An 18,130-nucleotide genomic window follows, 5' to 3' on the forward strand; every position below is an offset into this window, starting at 1 on the left:
AATTATGAAAAAGGTGTGTAATTTAAGAACAATCCATCAAGTAATACTTCTGCAGTTAAAGCACAGTGAATTCCAGGTCATCCACCTGCAGAGATGCTAGATACACCCAAAGTGCCTTGAAGAAAAAATGCTTTCACACAAACATGCTGCTTTCAATGTGTATTATGATACACTGTTGTATGCTGCTTATTCATACCCAATAAAATTATTCAGAAACAAATATCCAAGTACTTTCCATTTCAATTTAATTCTAAAAAGTGCACTAGAACATTTAACAACTCTGTCATAAGATGCTTAACAGATATGCCATCGTAAACACCATGCACAGCAAGGTACTGAAAACACTAGAAATCTAAAATTCTTAAGAGGTATCCATTCTCTGTACAACTTCTTCTACTACATCAATATCCAAAGGGGTGATGTTTTTTGTGAGAACGCCAGTAGTCCCTCTTTTGTACTTGTAACTGCCAGACCTGTTAGAGGAAAATAATAATTACAATGTCTTCAACTGTTAAGATTTTTTCTGTTTAGTAATACAACGTGAACAATGCTACATAAATTTCAGCACAAAACTTACCAGGTCACATAGCGTTACTCACCAACTCGTTCCCTCTTAATTCATATAAAAAGTACCATAAGAGAAAACCATGCTGGAGATGCCCAACAGGGAATTCGCACAAACTGCACAGCAAAATGAGGAAAACCTAATATTCACAATTTGTTTATATTTCAGTTATATAAATAGTTAATGTTATTCTAATAAATGTGAAATGTTGACAGACATCAAGTCAGTCTGTAAGAAAAACAGTAATAGAAAACTGGCAAAGAAGTGGGAATGCTATTTGAATGACAAATCATGGTACTAGGAATGGACTTGTGCAACTCAGGAAATAACTGTAGGGAGGAGCAGGGGAATCATAACTGGCAACTGACCCTTTCAAAAGAGTGGATGGTGTGGCTTATAAGGACACCTGTCACAAACCTACTGTGCAGGGGATGTGGCCAAGATGGTGTCAGGCTAACAGCACTTTTTCGCTGTTCTATCTTAAATACATTTCTGACAGGAATTTTCAAGTACTTAAGAATATGGACTTTCTTTCTGTGTTACTCTTCATCCACCAAGAACTCTAAGTGTATATTCAGTTTTTTTTTTTAAACTGTTCTGTATCAAATTCCTGTCATTTACAATCGAAAAAGACTCTAGAGTTCTTCAGTATGAGCGAACAATTCAAGACTTGTCTTTCAACAAAGTTATTAATCTTTATTCACCAGTATACATGATTTATCAATAAAACAGAAAAAATGAACATATTAAACACTTTTAAGGAAGAGTGTAAAAATCAGATGGATCAACTAAAGGAGATGGTCTTACATCAGAAAACTCATATCACTAACATCGAAGAAGCTTTAAATGTCAGAGGTAAGAGTTACTGAAGAACAAGTGGGATTTCTGTTAAAGTAAAATACTTCCTTGCTACAGATCTCAGAGAAATCTTCATACTTATGATCTGCCAGAGAAAACAGAAGATGACATGTTGAATTTCCTTAGTACCTGGATTCCTGATATTTTGAAATTACCTGAACCTCTTCCATTTGGAATCAAAACAGCACACATGTTCTTAGCATCTCTCATGTCTTCCACCAAACCAAACTATAAACCAAGATCTGTAATAGTAAGATTTTTCTCTTCAAGACAAATAACTTGCGTTAGACAGCATGGTCAAAACTCTCCTGTCAAATATAAGGACCACATAATAAGATTCGACAATTACTCCTCTACAGTTATTTTGAGAGGTAAAGAGTTCATCCCTGTAATAAAGGAGTTAACAAGAAACAAGTTAAAACTCATCTGTTATTTCCAGACAAATGTTTTTCTCCCTGGTGTAATCAACGTATTTGATACATCAGATACAGCTATTTCTTTAACATCTGGCAACATTTTAGAACAATCAAAGGGTATGGATTGGTGCTCCTGTTCAATGAAGGGACAAGCTGCGAAGAATGACTGGAAAATTGTTGGAGCCAAAAAAAAAAAAAGAAAATTAAAAGACAAATAAATCTTTTGTTCTCAATTCTGTCACCTTTATTTTATACAAATGAATTCCCTTTTGCTATACTAATTTCTACTAAGAATGAATATCAATTTGCTATCACACACTGAAGTAATTTCACTCTCATGGAGTACACATTCAAAGCATAAACAAGGTAAAAAATAATCTGTCTATATTTGCCTTTATATATTATTTTTCATTTGCAGTCCTTTTTTTATTAATTTGATTTATACGGATTCTTTAAAAGAAAAAACAGTAATGCTATTTTTTATTAGTACTCTGCCTCTTTACAAGATACTTAAGAGTGATTTTTTTATAGGGGCTCTTTAAACAATTATAGGCTTTTCAGTACATTTCTTCAAACTCTTAACTTATGTAATAAGTAGATGTACATTTATCAGTAGCTATTTTAAAGCTCCATAGTTGACTAGAGGTTTGCTTTTCATTATTGTTGCTTCAAATATTTGCTTTTAAGGCAGTTCCGTTTCATATTTAGACATTTTAGACACAGCTATAGAAATGTACTTTGATACTTTATGTTTGCCTAAATAAGGTGACTCCCTTTGACTAGAAATTCTCTCTCAAAAAAAAAAAATAAATAAATAAATAAATAAAAAAGCAGTTTCTCTTGCACTCTGCATGCGATACACAAACATTTAAACTGCTAACTTGCATCATCCTTGGATTCCCAAAGAGATCTCGAGTAGATATGATTCATTTAGTCTCTTTCCTTCTCTCTTTTTTTATTACTTTAAACAGTTTTTCTTTATATAACGTAGCTTTATGAATCCTTGGCAAAGTGCTGTGTGGCTCTGTGATGATGTAATCTCTGGGGTTAAAGGCTATATGTGAGTTACTCCTGCATTCTGCCGTTTTAAGGACAAAAATTCACTTAATGGGATTTCAGATGACATTGAGCCCTTACAGTAGATATATTTTAGTTATAAGGATTCACTGGGTTTTTGGTTATAACATGGTTTAGTACCTCAGACTTGGTTCTTTCTGAAGGTGGGCATGTCTGTAATGATTGAAGAGAGAAATGGGCATGGAAATGATTGATGACTGTCAGCCACACAATTATTGGTATGACAATATGCTTATACTGCTTTCACCACTTGTTTTTTGACACAGCTGAACAGTAACTGATTCTAGGTGACAAAGATCAACAAGAACAAAGAGGGGAACGAGGAAAGAAGTGCTAGGGAGGGGAGAGAGGAGAGGAAAAAAATGAAAGTGAAAAAATAAGGAAAAAAAAAAAAACAAAAACAAAAATGAGTACTAATACACCATGACTTTAGACTATTACTATATAAAGGACTAGGACATGTTAGATAAAGTGATTAGATGTTTATAGAAAGTTATCTTTAAAAAATCACTTATCAAGTGTTCCAGAGCTGTTCAAGGTAGTACTCAGTACTACCTTACAAACACATTTTTTGCAGTTGATTTATTCTGATTTGTTAATGCTTGTTCCCTTGTACTTTTACTGCAATAACTCCAGTCCTAAATAAATGGAAATGTATATTTAATCAACAATTAAATTTCTTACTTTCACAATAACTTCTGTCTTTTAAATGCAAAGAATCTAGATGGCTACAAACACATGTAGTTGTCAATCATATACAATTAGTTTAGCATGACTAACTGCATGCTATCTAGGTGTAAATCTTTCAAGACACCTCGTCTTTCCCTCTCTCCCTCCTATTTATGCTATCAGTACATCTAGCTCATTTGCACATTGTCAGATGTAAAAGAAAACAGACATGCTCACTCCACGAATATGCTAATGACTAATCTTTGGATTTTGCTTATACTATATGGCTTTTTGCTGTTTTAGAGAGATAATGTCTTAAAGTGATCAGTAAGATTAAGTTGCATCAATAAATATAATTTTTATTGTAACATTTTACAAATGATTTCTACTGACTTGTCACAGCTGAATGGCTTAAGTGACAGGTTATTATACAAGTCTAGTGTGTGAATATCATTTACAGCCTAATACTGGAAATTCATATCTGTTTAATATGGGAAACTGCTCACTGTTGCTTCTAAACTTATTTGGCTTCTTAAACTTATGTAGTAGTACTTACAGGTACTCTAATTCCCTAATCAGGTGAACTAAATCAAGGAGCATTCCTGAACAAGCTCCTCCAATTATATTTATTTTACGCTCTTACAACTTAAGACCTTCTTTAACCGAAGCAAGCACATTGTTATGAGAGTCTTATTTTATAGATTGCAACTTTTATCTCTGATATTGTAATTTGAGATGTACATTATGTTTTTTTTCCCTGATATTTTACTTCTGAATTTCAAGAGGGTGCTTTAAAGTTTGTGTTCTATAAGCTTCTTATTGGTTCACTTGATATTTATTCCTAGCTTGTACTTAAATATAAACATGATGATTTTTTTATTTTTTCCTTATTCATGCAGTTAAAAATCTAGACAAGTTTCACATAGCAATCTAACTGATTTGAGTATACTTATTTTCATATTAGCCTTTGCTATGGTTTTAATTTAATTCCAAAAGCTTAGGCTTCAATGTTTGTAACTCAAACATTTATAAAAACTAGTTTACTATTTTCAGTACAGAGTTAATATTTTATACAGAGCAAAGAACTGGTCTTGTGACCAAGTTAGAAGGTACACTTGGATGGTAACTATTCAAGTGCGGGGTTTTATACTCGTGTTGGGTTTAGTTTGCTATTTTATTTTGATGTTAATTTTTTTATTTTAATGCTTGCTTACAGGTGTCTAAGATTGCTATTTTTAAAATACTAGAAGATGAGTACAATTATTTTTTTCTTAAGATGTTTATTTTTTAATCTCCTAAAACAATACTAGATATACATGTCTAAATATGCTGCTAATCACAATACATGTAATAAATGCATCTCAGTTAATGTTAAGGGTCTAAACTATTGTAAGAGAGGAAGTCCTTTTAAATATCTAAAATTATTTAATGCTCAAGTTGTTTTTCTTCAGGAAACCCATTACAGGGAGAGACATACTTAATTCAGTCTTAGTAAATTCGCATCATAAAAGAAAGAGGGGTAGCAATTCTGTGAAGAAACTAGGTTTTAATGCGTAAAATTATAAACACTTATAATTCTGGCATGTTATGTTTAGTATCCTTGAAAATAAATGGTAAACTTTACATGAGCTTATTTATACTGGATTCCTGCATTAGGAGTCAAAATGGACAAGCATAATTTTGAAGATATTGTACAGTACTCTAAGGGGAATACAATACTTGCAAGACATTTCAACTGCATTTTAATCTGGTGAGGATACTAATGCAATCAAGTACATGTGGAAAATTAAGCACATCAAAAGCATTATTAGACTTGATCAATACTATTAATATTACGGATGTTAATGATTTTGCTGACCCTAACTCACTTTTTTTTTTTTCACATACAATTCCCATTGCCATGGTAATCATTCAAGAATAGATAGGGTATACAAGTCTAGAAACATTTCTTCTGAAGTTGATAGACTTAAGTTAGTTGCATGTCCCCTGATTATGCAATCACATTTGATTTAATAATGAATCCCAAACAATGTGTAAATCCACCTTACATAACTAATTTAAAAGACTTCAAGGAATTTTATGCTAAGGAAATTCAAACTTTAAAAAGAAATAAATCATACTGTCGATACTTGAGAAATATTTGTGTGGGATTCACTGGCGTTATTTGCATGGCAGAATACTAGCTTGGTTATAAATAAGAAAAAAACATTGGGATAAAGAACTTGAAGATTTACAACTGAAACTGGATAAATTAAAGCTTGATATGCAAAAATGAAACACTAGTTTTCAAAGGGAATATGATGAGAAGTTATTTACAGATACTATGTCATAAAGCTATAATTAACTTAGAAAAATTTAATTTTACTCCATTAACCCCATAAATCAAAGACGAATAGCAAACAGAACCAATAAGATTATACATTCTAATCAGATTACAGAATTATACTTCCCTGGTACTAAGAAAAAAGTCTACGACTAAAGGTATTTTAGAATCTTTTAGAAAACACTAACTTAATTAATAAGATCATAGAAAATCAACCACAAATGGTAGTAAAATCCTTCTTTAAAAGATACATCAAGAATAAACACGAACATATAAAGTTAATTGATAAATCAATTACAATATCAGACACGGTCACAAATTAATAAATTAAAATTAAATAAGGCACCTGGAATTTATATTATCGTAGGATTGTGCAAGTTATTACCCAGGGAAGTTTTAACATTTACTTTTAAAAGTATACAACTCAATTAAAGAAAATATCACCATCCCCCCTCCTTGGAAATATACTCCAAATACATCCAATTTTAAAATCAGACAAAGATCCTAAAGAATGTTCCTCGTAATGTCCCTATTATTAAACAGACTACAAAATATTTATGGCAATTTGATCCCTTTAATTGATTAAGACCAAACTGGATTTATAAAAGATAGGAACACACATGATATTAAAGGAATCCTCACATTAACTGATTATATTAATTGTAAACTATATGAAATGACTATAGCAAGTTTAGATATAAAAAGCACCTTTGATGCAGTCTGCTGGGATTATCCGTTTCAGACTCTGGAAGAATATGGATTGCATGAGTTAACTCAAACGCCTACATGAAAATTCCTTAGCTTATATTAAGATTGGGTTAAGAACCTCTACATCAATTAAAATCACTGAGTTTACAAAACAGGGTTGCCCTTTATCCCCCCTATTATTTTGCTTTAGTCACCGAGCCATTTGCAAACTGTTAGAATGAATCCAAACATTAAAGGAACTCATTTCACAGACACTTTAGTATCAAAGATTCAACTATTTGCTGATGACATTTTATTAACATTGATCATAATACTTTGAAATCTTTATTGGATGTTATAGAATACTTCCATAAAATGTCTGGGTTCAAATTCAACAAAAACAAAGATTCAACTGAAATTCTAATAAGAATGACAAACAGTTTGCCAAATATATAGCCACAGATAATACAATTAAATATTTGGGTATTATCTTAACCAGCAATTTAGATGAAATTCTAAATAATTTTAGTAATATCCTAAATAAAATTAAACTCCTCATTGAGAAATGGAATTTAAAAAAAAAATGGTGAGCACAGACCTTTACAAACATAAAACAAGTTATGTACTTACCACAAAGATAGATCCTTTCAATAGTGTCCATCTGATATGGCGAGTGGGTCCTTGAGCCATTCATCTTATCTGGCTTAGCAGCATCAATGCTCCAATCTAAACCCCCTTTAAGATTTTTCCCACCAATCGTGCACCACTTCCCTCACATACCTCCGATTTTGTCTGGTACCTTAACATCTAAGTATTAATAAACTTTCTTGAACAAGTATTAAATTGATAATAACTGAGGGATCCTTCAGAATATGGAGAGGGGACAGAGGAACATGAATAAAAGATCCATCATTATGGTATGTTCATATCTTTGGTATCCTATTCATCCAGCCCATCTAATCAGACAAGTGGTTCAGAATCCCAAGCGACAATGCACCTCAGGTGGTCTCATGACAGGAGACCCTTTCAAGATAGGACCACCAAAAGATGTGCTTGCCCTGGAGGCACAGTCCCATTTATACTGTTCAATAAAGGTGTGCATGGAAGACCATGTGGAAGCTTCACAAATCTGGTCCACTGGAGAGGCCCTGAAGAAGGCAGCATAAGCTGCAAATTCTCTAGCAGAATGAGCACTCTGTTTGTTAGGAGGAGCTTTTTTGCTGGCTGTGTAAACGGAAATGGAGTCTAAAGGCCATCATGAACTGACACCTTACATACTTTCTTTCCCAGTTTGTTAGAGGCAAAGAAGACTGCTGCTCATCTTTTCTTCTACATGAAAATGGTAAATGTGGAAACAATTGCCTATATATGACCAAGGTATGTAGACTGTATTCCTCTGTCTGTATAACAGAAAGAACACAGGTAGATGAATGAGCTGAGAAACATTAAATTCAGAAGCCACTTAAGAGAAATGATGGATTTGTTCTTATAAATACTCTGCCTTTATGGAATACTAAGTACGGGGAAGAGGATAATAGTGCAAGAAGTTCTGAAATCCTTCTGGATGAAGTTATGGAAACAAGAAAAATAGTTTTCTATAAAATATTTTAGTTCATCAAAAAAGGCTGGTTCAAATGGGGGTCTAGTGAGAGCATCCAACACTAAATTCAGATCCCAAGGTGGGACCGGATCTCTTATCTGTGGTCTTAGAAAGTTCCTTACAAAAAGGCTTTGCAGAGTTTGTGAGAGGCTAAAGAATGCTCTAGAAAGCTAATGTGGAAGTTTGAAATAGCAGCCAACTGGACTTTGCTGTGATCAGGGCTAAGGAGTCAGTATTTTGTGGACAAGTCAGGGATGCAAATCTTTTCCATTTGTTGCGATAGACTTGCAAGTTGAAGTCCTTTGAGATGCCGTTAAAATCTTGATCACTTCTGCAGGGAAGGAAATAATCACTGGCCATCACTGGAAGTAGAGAAAAAGCTGTTAGTTTCAAGTTGCACATGATCAGGTGTGGCTCCCCAGAGGTGCTTGAAATCAGATTCTGAGTGGGATCCAAGAGCCAGGGACACTTTTTCAAGTATGGCTGTAGAAGGGGAACTATATGTCTGGCCAGAAGCAAGCTATGAGGATGACTGCTGCTGTGCACCTCACTGCTTTCTGCATTAATCTGGAATTTAGGGGGAGAGTTGGGTGAGCGTAGAGAGGCCTGGGGGGTGGGGGATCATCACATGTCCCTAAGCAGCTGTCCCAGAGGGGAATCATGGCAAAATAGTAGCTGCATTCGTTACTGCATGGGGTTGCAAATGGATTGCAACAAAGTGTGTCCAGTGACTGAATAGCTTCTTGGCCATTGCTGGATTGAAGGGTCACTTGTACAGCAACAGAATCTCTGCTGAGCCTGTCTCAAGGGCAAATAAGTATCTCCCGGGATGTGTGCTGCTACAAGAAAGTGGTTCACATCTGTCACCCACTGGTAAACCCTCATTACTTCCCAACATAAGGGGTAAGGATTTAGTTCCCGCTTGCTTATTGATGTACCAAACTATCATGATACGTTTGGATAGATATCACTCCCAGACGAAAGCCTGAAGCTCTGCAAACCTAGGAAAACTGCCCTTAACTCCAAGACATTTATGTGAAAGATGGCCTTGTTGTCTGTCCACAGACCTTGAACAATTCTATCTTGGAAATGTGTATCCCCCTGGGAGGATGTCCATGGCCACTGCGGCTACTGATGAAACTTAACGAAATAGTCTGCTCACCCAGACCACTGGAGATTGCAACCACCACCTGAGATGCTTCCTGCAAGAATCTGTAATGCTTATGGTCTTTGATAAGGGATGAAGGCGCTGTGATCATGGAGCTTAAAGGAGACTATGCAAAAATGCTGCTGTGAAAGCCAGTAAAGTGAATCACTAATATTGATGATACCATCAGGCCTAACATTCTTAGACCCAAAGCTGTTAGGGGAAAGTGGTTGAGAAGCAGAGACTGAACTGCAGATGGTAAAGTCTGAACTTTGATGGAAGTGAGATTATCCACACAAAACCAAATGAAAACAATTTTCTAAGTAGGTTTGAGATTGGATTTTTCTATGTTCACTGATATCCTGAGGGACTGGCAACGATGAAGGTAATTTCTGGCCTGCGGAAGACACTCCACTGAGGGGGCAGGAATAGGCAATCATCCAGATATGGGAAAATCTTGCAACCCAAAACTCACAGATAGGCTGCAACGACGGACATAAAATTTAAACATCTTGGGAGGGGGACTGTGTTGAGTCCAAATAAGACTCTGAACTGATGACTGACTGTCTCCTATTTGGAAGCATTGGAATCTGCAACTCATTCAGTATCTTTAAATGTCTTGGAGAGACCTTCAGGGATTCTGAGGTCTTCTGTCTGAAAAATGCCTACAATATCCCTGGTTCTTTGAACTCTCGTGGCCTCTGGGCCTGTGCCCTTCGAAGAGGCCATCTCTGTCTAAACCTCCCTTGTCAGAAGGTGAGTCAAACTGATGTTTGGACTTCCAATACTAGAGTGCACAAAGGCCTTTCTGGTTCCTACTGTTGGATCTCTGTGGAGCCTCAAATATCCCTCGGACTGCAGAAAGAATCTTATCTTGCTCACTCTTCTAAATCCTCTCTTTTACAGATGGGCCAAACAAAGAGGACATGTCAAGTGGGCCACTTGTGAAAGACATTTTAAAATCGTTTGCAAAATCATACAGGCACAGCCATGCATGGAATCTCATACTAAAGCCAGTCCCGGCTGCCCCAGCTGCTCCAATCACATTATGCATTAAGCACATGAATAAACTGGTGACAGAGGACATGGCAGCCAAGGCGGCTTCTGGTTACTTTGTGGACTCTGCTGTTAGAGGGGCTTTCACTAGAGATGTGGCCTATTGAGGCAAACCTCCCTGAAACCGGTTTATGTATGGCATAGTTCAAGGCTCTTAATGCAATGGTACTGAAGCATATGCCCATTTCCCTAGCATATCCATTGCCTGAATTCTCTGTTGGGAGGATGGATAAAGAAAGTCTTCAGAAAGTTCTCTTTTGGTGGCAGCTACCACAATAACAGAATCAACTGCAGACTATTTGACTCAATGTTCATCTTTTGGTTGACAAAGAACTTTGTCTGGCTTATGTGGGACTGCCCCACAGGTGTTGGGTCTTGTCAAGACATCCTAGCAACTAAGAATTGACTTATCTGTTGGAAAGACCACTCAGGATGTAGATGGTATCACATAGGCCTCAAATACCACCTCCTTGTCCAGAGACTGGCATCTTTGAGGTCTGACACAAGCAGAAAATTCTTGGGTGACGCTGGTGGAAAACGGGCTTGCAAGATGAACATTTTGAATTTTGTTACCAAGAGAAATGCATTCAGTTTTTAAATATCTAAAATTGGTCTCTATATGTCTTCCTTTTCTTGAAAGCAGAAACATCCCTGAATAGAAACCTTTGACTAGTTAGAAAGAGTGAAATGGCTCAATCACTTCTTGAGACAATGCACCTGAAAATATTTGAGGGAACAGATGAATATGGAGGTGGAGGGACCCCATCTGAATAGGAGAGGATACCCACTGAAGTTTGTAACCATGCTAAATTAATGTTTAGAACTCAACCATCTGAAGAAAGAAGTTATGTACTCACCATAACGTTCCATCTGAGTAGTTATACTTCATTTTTCTGCAACCTGTGAGTATTCGGATCCGTATCGGATCCGAGCCGGAAACTTTTTTCTAGCATCTGTTCCAAGCTTCCAAGCTCCGAGCTCCTCCCCTACCCATAACGCACTACCATCTCCTACCTTCCCTCAGATCGAGTTAGCTGCAACTAAATACATAAGCAACTCAGCCCAATGAACCAAAACCTGTAAAAACAGGACAATGTCCGGGGGAACGGAGGGAGGGAAGGTTGCAGAAAAATGAAGTATACCTACTCAGATGGAATGTTATGGTGAGTACATAACTTCTTTATCTGAAGTAGTTAACTTCATTTTATCTGCAACCTGTGGGACAGAGTCCCCAGCTACTCCAATCCTGTGAGGCTCTTATGGAAGGATATCCCTGAGCACCGCAGAGCCAAAGGATGCTCTACCCCTAGAAATCAGACCTAATTTGTAATGGGAAATGAAGGTATGTGGATTAGCCCAGGTCGCTGCTGCACAAATGTCATTCAAAGGAACCCTAGACCAAAAGGCAGCAGAAGTCGCCATGGACCTGATAGAGTGAGCTTTAACAATACCAGGAGGAGATAAACCTTTTGCTTTGCAGGCATGCAAAATGCAGACTGATCCATCTGGCCAAAGAAATTTTAGAAACAGCTTTAACAAGAAAAGCTTTGGAAAAAGAAACTGGTCAGTTTTGCGGAATGATTTTGTTCTATGAAGATAGAAGCGAAGTTGTCTATGAACATCTAACAAATGAAGTTTGTATTCACCTTTATTTTGGAAGCTAGGGAAGAAAACACGCAGATTAATGGACTGGTTTGCTGGTTTCAGATGCCACTCTGGGTAAGAAGGAAGGATTAGTACGGAGAGAGACCCTATCCTTATGGAAGGACAAATAAGGAGGCACGGCAGACAGAGCTTGAAGCTCAGAAACCCTCCTAGCAGATGTAATGACTAGGAAAGCTGTCTTTCAGGATAAAAATTTCAAATCCACTGAAGCTGCAGGTTCGAATGGAGGAGCCACCAATGCTTGTAAGACCAAGGTAAAGTCCCAAGGAGGCACTGAATCCTTGACAGGAGGACGCAACATAAAAGTGCCTTTAAGAAAAGCCTTACACAGCCTAGAGGAGGCTAAGGCAATGTTGTCTTCACCAACATGAAAATTAGAAATGGCTGCCAATTGTACTTTCATTATGGAGGAGCCAACTCCTTGCTGAAAAATGCCATACAAGAAATCCAACACCGCTGGAACAGGGGCTGTCTCGGCGGCCCAAATGGAAAAACGCTTCCATTTACTGCAAAAAAGCTTCCTAGTGGAATCTTTAAGAGAAGCCACCAGAATGGATTTTCCCGGGGATGAAAGATTGGGAGTCCTGGCAATCAACGGAACTGGAGCAATCAGGCTGTCAACTTTAGGCTGCCCAAGTCGGGCAGACGGGCACCCGACGGATGGGAGATTAGATCTGGGCAGGGATCCGGAAACCACGGAGGAGCTAAGAGATGAGACCAAAGGAATGGGAACCAAACCTGTGGCCAAAAGAAGACAATGAGGATAACTTTGCACCGAAGTCGGCAAGCTTTCTGAAGAAACTTCGGAATGAGTAGCAATGATGAATAAGCATACAGAAGCCTGGGGGCCAAGCATGGACTAGAGCGTCTCTTGGGACTTCCCCTGGTGAGGGAATCAGAGTGAAGAACTCACTGCACTTCGCGTTGGAAGGCGATGCGAAGAGATCGCAGCAAGGCTGACCCCATGCACGGAAGATCTCCTCCACTACTGACTGTTTCAGAGACCACTCGTATGGCATCAGAATAGCCCGACTCAATTTGTCCGCTAAAATGCTGGAGTTCCCCAGGATGTGCGTTGCTATCAGAAACTGATCGGTGGAGATCGCCCATTCCCACACTCTCATGGCCTCGGGACATAGGGGGAAGGATCTGGTTCCCCCTACTTGTTGATATACCAGACAACAGACATGTTGTCTGACTGAAATGCAATCAATCCGAGAGGAAGAACAGTGTGAAAGGCTTACAACACTAAAAGCACTGCCCTCATCTCTAGAACATTTATGTGCAATTTGGTCTCTGACTGGGACCACGTGCCTTGGACCGTCCTTCCCAGTGTCCCACCCACCCGAGTTGGGAGGCGTCCGTGGTCACTGTGGCTCGGACTGGAGATGATGCGAAGGGGCATCCTTCTATCATCTCTCCAGTGATATTGACCACCAAAGAAGGGACGTCCTGCAGATGCGACTGATCCTGATCGGAAATTCCATGGGCAGATCTAGCCAAGACTATTGAACAGCCAGAATCCATTGAAGAACCCGCATATGAAGGCACACACAAGAGAGAATCGATATGGAGGCAGCCATGGAGCCCAATGCCCGGAGAACCTCACTCGCCTTTGGAGACTTGAAGCTCGCTATCTGAGCTATGTGGCACCTGAGGTGCAAGATCCTGTCTGGAGTTAAGAAAACCTTCATCTGCAAAGTGCCTAACCATGCCCCAATGAAATCTAGAACTTGTACTGGTTGTAAATGGGATTTCTGAACATTGACTAATTCTCAGTAGATCTGCCAACCGAATGAAGTAATCTCAGGCCAGACAAAGCTGATGCCTGGTGGGCGCAGCGAAGAGCCAGTCGTTCAGGTAAGGAAACATCTGAATATCCTGAAGCCTCAGGTGAACCGCTACAACTGACATTACCTTGGTGAACACCCTGGGGGGCTGTGGTGAGACCAAAGTGTAGGGCTCTGAACTGAAAATGACTGGCTCCCAGCCAGAAGCGCAGAAACCTCCTGGAGCTTCTGTGTATCTTGATGTGGTAGTAAGCATCCTGGAGGTCTAACAAGCACATCCAGTCGCACTCCCGGAGATAAGATAGAATAGACTTGTAGGGTGACCATCCAGAATTTGTTTGGCTACAGACAGATTCAACGTTGACAGGTCTAGAAAGGGCTTGAGGTCCCCCGTCTTTTTTGGCACTAAAAAGAACCTTGAGTAGAAGCCTGATCCGGACTGATCGGGGGAACCTGTTTGATGGCTCTTTTGAAAAGCAGCTTTGAAACTTCTAGAGCTGCGGCCTCCCTGTGAGTGGGTGGAACATCCAGGAGGTGTTTTGGAATATTTGGAGGGGCAACAAATGGGATAGTATAACCTCTGGATATAATCTGCAACATCCAGCGATCTGTCGTAATGGACTCCCATGCCACTGGGTGGAAGGACAATCTTCCCCAGACTGCCTCTAGAGTAGGACAGCCGGGCAACCCCTCAGGGCTGCTGACCAGGTTTATCAGAAAAAGGTTCCTTATACCCAAAATTCCTGGGATCCCATCTACCTCTGGGTCGAGCCTGCCCCCCCCCCCCTCTGCCTCTGGAGGAATAGTTGTCCTGAGAATCCCGGAAAAACTGAGATTTTCGGAACCACATCTTCTTCTGCCTCTGACTGCTAGAGAAGGACCACTGAGGGTTAGAGAAGCAGATCCAGACAGCAGACAAAGCCTACCCATCCTTTTCGCTCTGGACAAGTGCTTCACGTACCGTCTTCCCAAAAAGAGAAGAACCATCGTAGGAAGCGTTAATAAACGATGCCTTGAAAGGGTCTGCGAACTGACACAACCCGAGTCAGGCATGACGTCTCATGGCTATGCCTGCCCCAGCTGCCCTAGCTGCTCCTTCCGTGGCATGGGAAAGGAGCCGCATAGATGTGTTTGAGACTGACCTCATAGTAGACATTTTTGCAGAGAACTGTTTGTCCTGCGGCAATAAAGACTCTGGGGGCGACTCAGTGAATTCCGATGCAAGGTCTCGCTGAAGCCGGATCACATGTGCCAAATAGTTCAGCTCATGGATTGAAAAGGTCGCCGAAGAATAGATGCGCTTCCCAAACTTATCCACCGACCTGGACTCCATGTCTAGAGGGTGGACTGAGTAACGCTCCTGTGCTAGTTACTTCTTGGTGGCTGCTGCGACCAACATAGTGTCAATTGGGGCTCCTTTTGACCAAAGTAGTCTGTTGGAAGGGGGAGATAAAATTTTGTCAGGGTGTTTGGGGAATGGGCTCTATGGTGTCAGGCTCCTTCCATGCCCGCGTGGTGATAAGGTCCACCAGAAACATTGACGCATCCCCAGAAGGTTTAGGGGTTGACCAACCTCTCCTCTGGCAGAGGATCTCCATGATTTCTCCGAAGGAGACTACTTTGGGAGGTGACCTGGGGGAACCTTCTCCATCTAAGTTAGTGTCCACAGTGAGGGACTCGGAGTCCAATTGCCTCCTTTTGCACTTGCGCCTACAGTGACCCTCTTTTCAGTGAGACTCTCAGAAAAGGATTCCTGAGCTGCAGGAGGTTCCTCAGGGAAAATAACCTGGGGATCCTCTGGCACTGGCTGACCCTGAGACAGGATGAAGGGAGTCTTCGCCAAATCCAAAGGGCGTCTTCGTGGAATCCAAGGGGGTGGGCTGGGGTCTCAATCCCTATGAGAGAAGCCTCTACACCACTTCAAAGGCCGACCGAGAGCGGTCCTCCTTGGCAACTAGCAAGGAAGACGCCCTCTCCGGATCCGAAGCGGGGACCAGAGCCGAGGCAAGGGTAGCCTGAGGTCTGAGGAAACGGGTCGGATCCGAAGAATCCATTCCCTCGGGTCCGATTCCCTGTCCATGGGTCCGAGAGTTAGTTGGATCCAAGGAACTCAAGGTAAAGTACAGTTGTGTACACTTACCATAAATGTAGATGTTAGAGTGTATTCACTGTTGCAGTCATTACATTTGGGTAATCTGCTGGCAGGTTGCTCTGTCGGTCTGAATTCCAAAGTCTTGGGTCCTGCGTCGGTCACCGTCTCCGCTTCCATGACGTCAGGGGTATAAAACATGCAGCAAACGCCATTTTCTTTAGTTATTCTTGCCCCCGATGTCAGGTGCCCCCAAAAAGGTAGCAATATTATATATATCTATATCTATACACACACACACATATATATATATACACACACACACACACACACATCAATATAAACTTAATCTACAAGCAAATACACCACATAGGTTGTAGAAGATAGAGAGGGAAAGATAAACTTTAGAATGACAGGGGTATGGCAGGAGTGTAACCTGGACTGCAACAGTGAATACACTCGAACATCTACATTTATGGTAAGTGTACACAATTGCACTATGTTCTTCGTGTTTCACTGTTGCAGTTATTACATTTGGGTAGAATCCCACAGCTATGGTTGGGAACTGGAGCTAAACAGCATTAGGTGCGGCTATAAGGTCCTGCAGCACTGCAGTGGCAAAGCCTGCCCTGGACTGTAATGTTTTGTAAAGGTGTGAACAGAACTCCAAGTAGCAGCCTCTAGAATGTCTTTGGTTGGTACTCCTCTGAGAAAGGCTGCTGAAGTAGCTGCAGCTCTGGTGGAATGTGACCTAATGCCCCTGGGCACAGGTTTACCATGATGTAAGTAGCAGAAACGGATGCAGTGGCTTATCCACTTTAAAATCGTCTGCTTTGAAATAGCCTTTCCTTCTGATCTTGCAGCATATGACACTAGTAACTGCTCAGTTTTTCTTAGAGCTTTAGTCCTGCTCAAGTAGAATCTTAGCTGTCTCTATGTCCAAGGAATGTAGAATTCTCTTCCCTTTGTTCTGTGGATTTGGATAAAAAGTTGGCAGATTAATTGTTTGGTTAAGAGCCACACTGGAAACCACCTTAGGCATAAAAGTGGGATTTGTCCTCAAGAGACACCCTGTCTGGGTAAAATATGAGGGCCTGTAGCTCAAACTTTTCTTGCTGAAGTAATTGCTAGTAGCAGAGCTGTCTTCCATAAGAACTTCATAACAGCGGTAGCAGCTGGTTCAAATGGTGGCAGGGTGAGCTTTTCCAACACATAGTTGAGGTCCCATGCAGGTAATGGTGATCTTCTAGTAGGCCTTACATTTTTGGCTCCTCTAAGATGCTGCTTTATTAAAGAACGGGAAAAGATTGGTGGCGCTGTATTGTAATGAGCTGAAATGGCAGAGGCATGGATTTTGATTGATGAGAAAGCTAGGCCTTTGTCAAGCATCTCAGTCAAGTACTGTAGTATCTGAGGAATATGTGGTTCTGCTGTATCAGTTCCTTGTGCTCGATTCCAAGCACAGAATCTCTTCCATTTGTCAGAATAAGATTTTCTACTATTAGGCCTTCTGGCTTCCAAATGACATCCAACACAGCTTTAATGAGAGGTGTCGTTTGTATGATTACATGATTAGCCATGCTGCCAGGTTCAGAGTCTGTAGTTGATTGTTTTGCTGGGACAGTAGTTGTGGCCTTTGAGGCAAGGTCCAAGCAGGGTATTGAAACAAGTTCTTTAGGATTGGGTACCAGTATTGGGGGAGCCAGTCCAGGGCAATCATCTTTGGCTTCTCGTCTGACTTTTAGGAGGACCTTGGGTAGAAGAGGCAGAGGAGGAAAGGCGTAAACTGATAGTTTTTTCCAACTGAAGAACAGAGCGTCCACTTTCCATGCTCGTCTGTGCCAAGTCCTTGTGCAGAATCTTTTCAATTGATAATTTTGAGGCGGCAAAAAGATCTATGTCTGGGCTCCCCCATTTCTTTGTTATCATGCTGAAGACTTGTGGATTTAGTTTCCACTCATGAGGATCCATAAGGTTTCTACTTAAATCGTCTGCCAGAGTGTTTTGTTTTCCTGGCAAGAATTGAGCTTGAAGATGTATTTGGAAGGTTAAAGCTGTGTCCCACAGTGCCATGGCTAATCTGCAAAGGAGGTATGAGTGTGTGCCCCCTTGATTGTTTATATACCACATGACTGTGGTGTTGTCCATCTTTATCAGTAGGTGTCCTGGATGAAATAAGTCCTTGAAA

The 18,130-nt window shown here is 40.1% G+C and overlaps 1 protein-coding gene across 1 annotated transcript in view; it reads right to left on the reverse strand.

Moving 5' to 3' along the window:
• Positions 1-228: 228 nt before the first annotated feature.
• PSMB7 (proteasome 20S subunit beta 7) overlaps positions 229-18,130 on the reverse strand; it is a 558,259-nt gene continuing 540,357 nt past the window's right edge. Inside the window, exon 8 of the mRNA XM_044058618.1 lies at positions 229-473. Within this exon, the coding sequence (XP_043914553.1) occupies positions 362-473 (112 nt within the window). The 3' untranslated portion in view covers positions 229-361. The remainder of the gene's footprint in view (positions 474-18,130) is intronic.

The sequence above is a fragment of the Protopterus annectens genome, chromosome 16.part0 (genome assembly GCF_019279795.1).
Source record: "Protopterus annectens isolate FY-2018-M chromosome 16.part0, PAN1.0, whole genome shotgun sequence".
Classification (NCBI taxonomy): Eukaryota; Metazoa; Chordata; order Ceratodontiformes; family Protopteridae; genus Protopterus; species Protopterus annectens.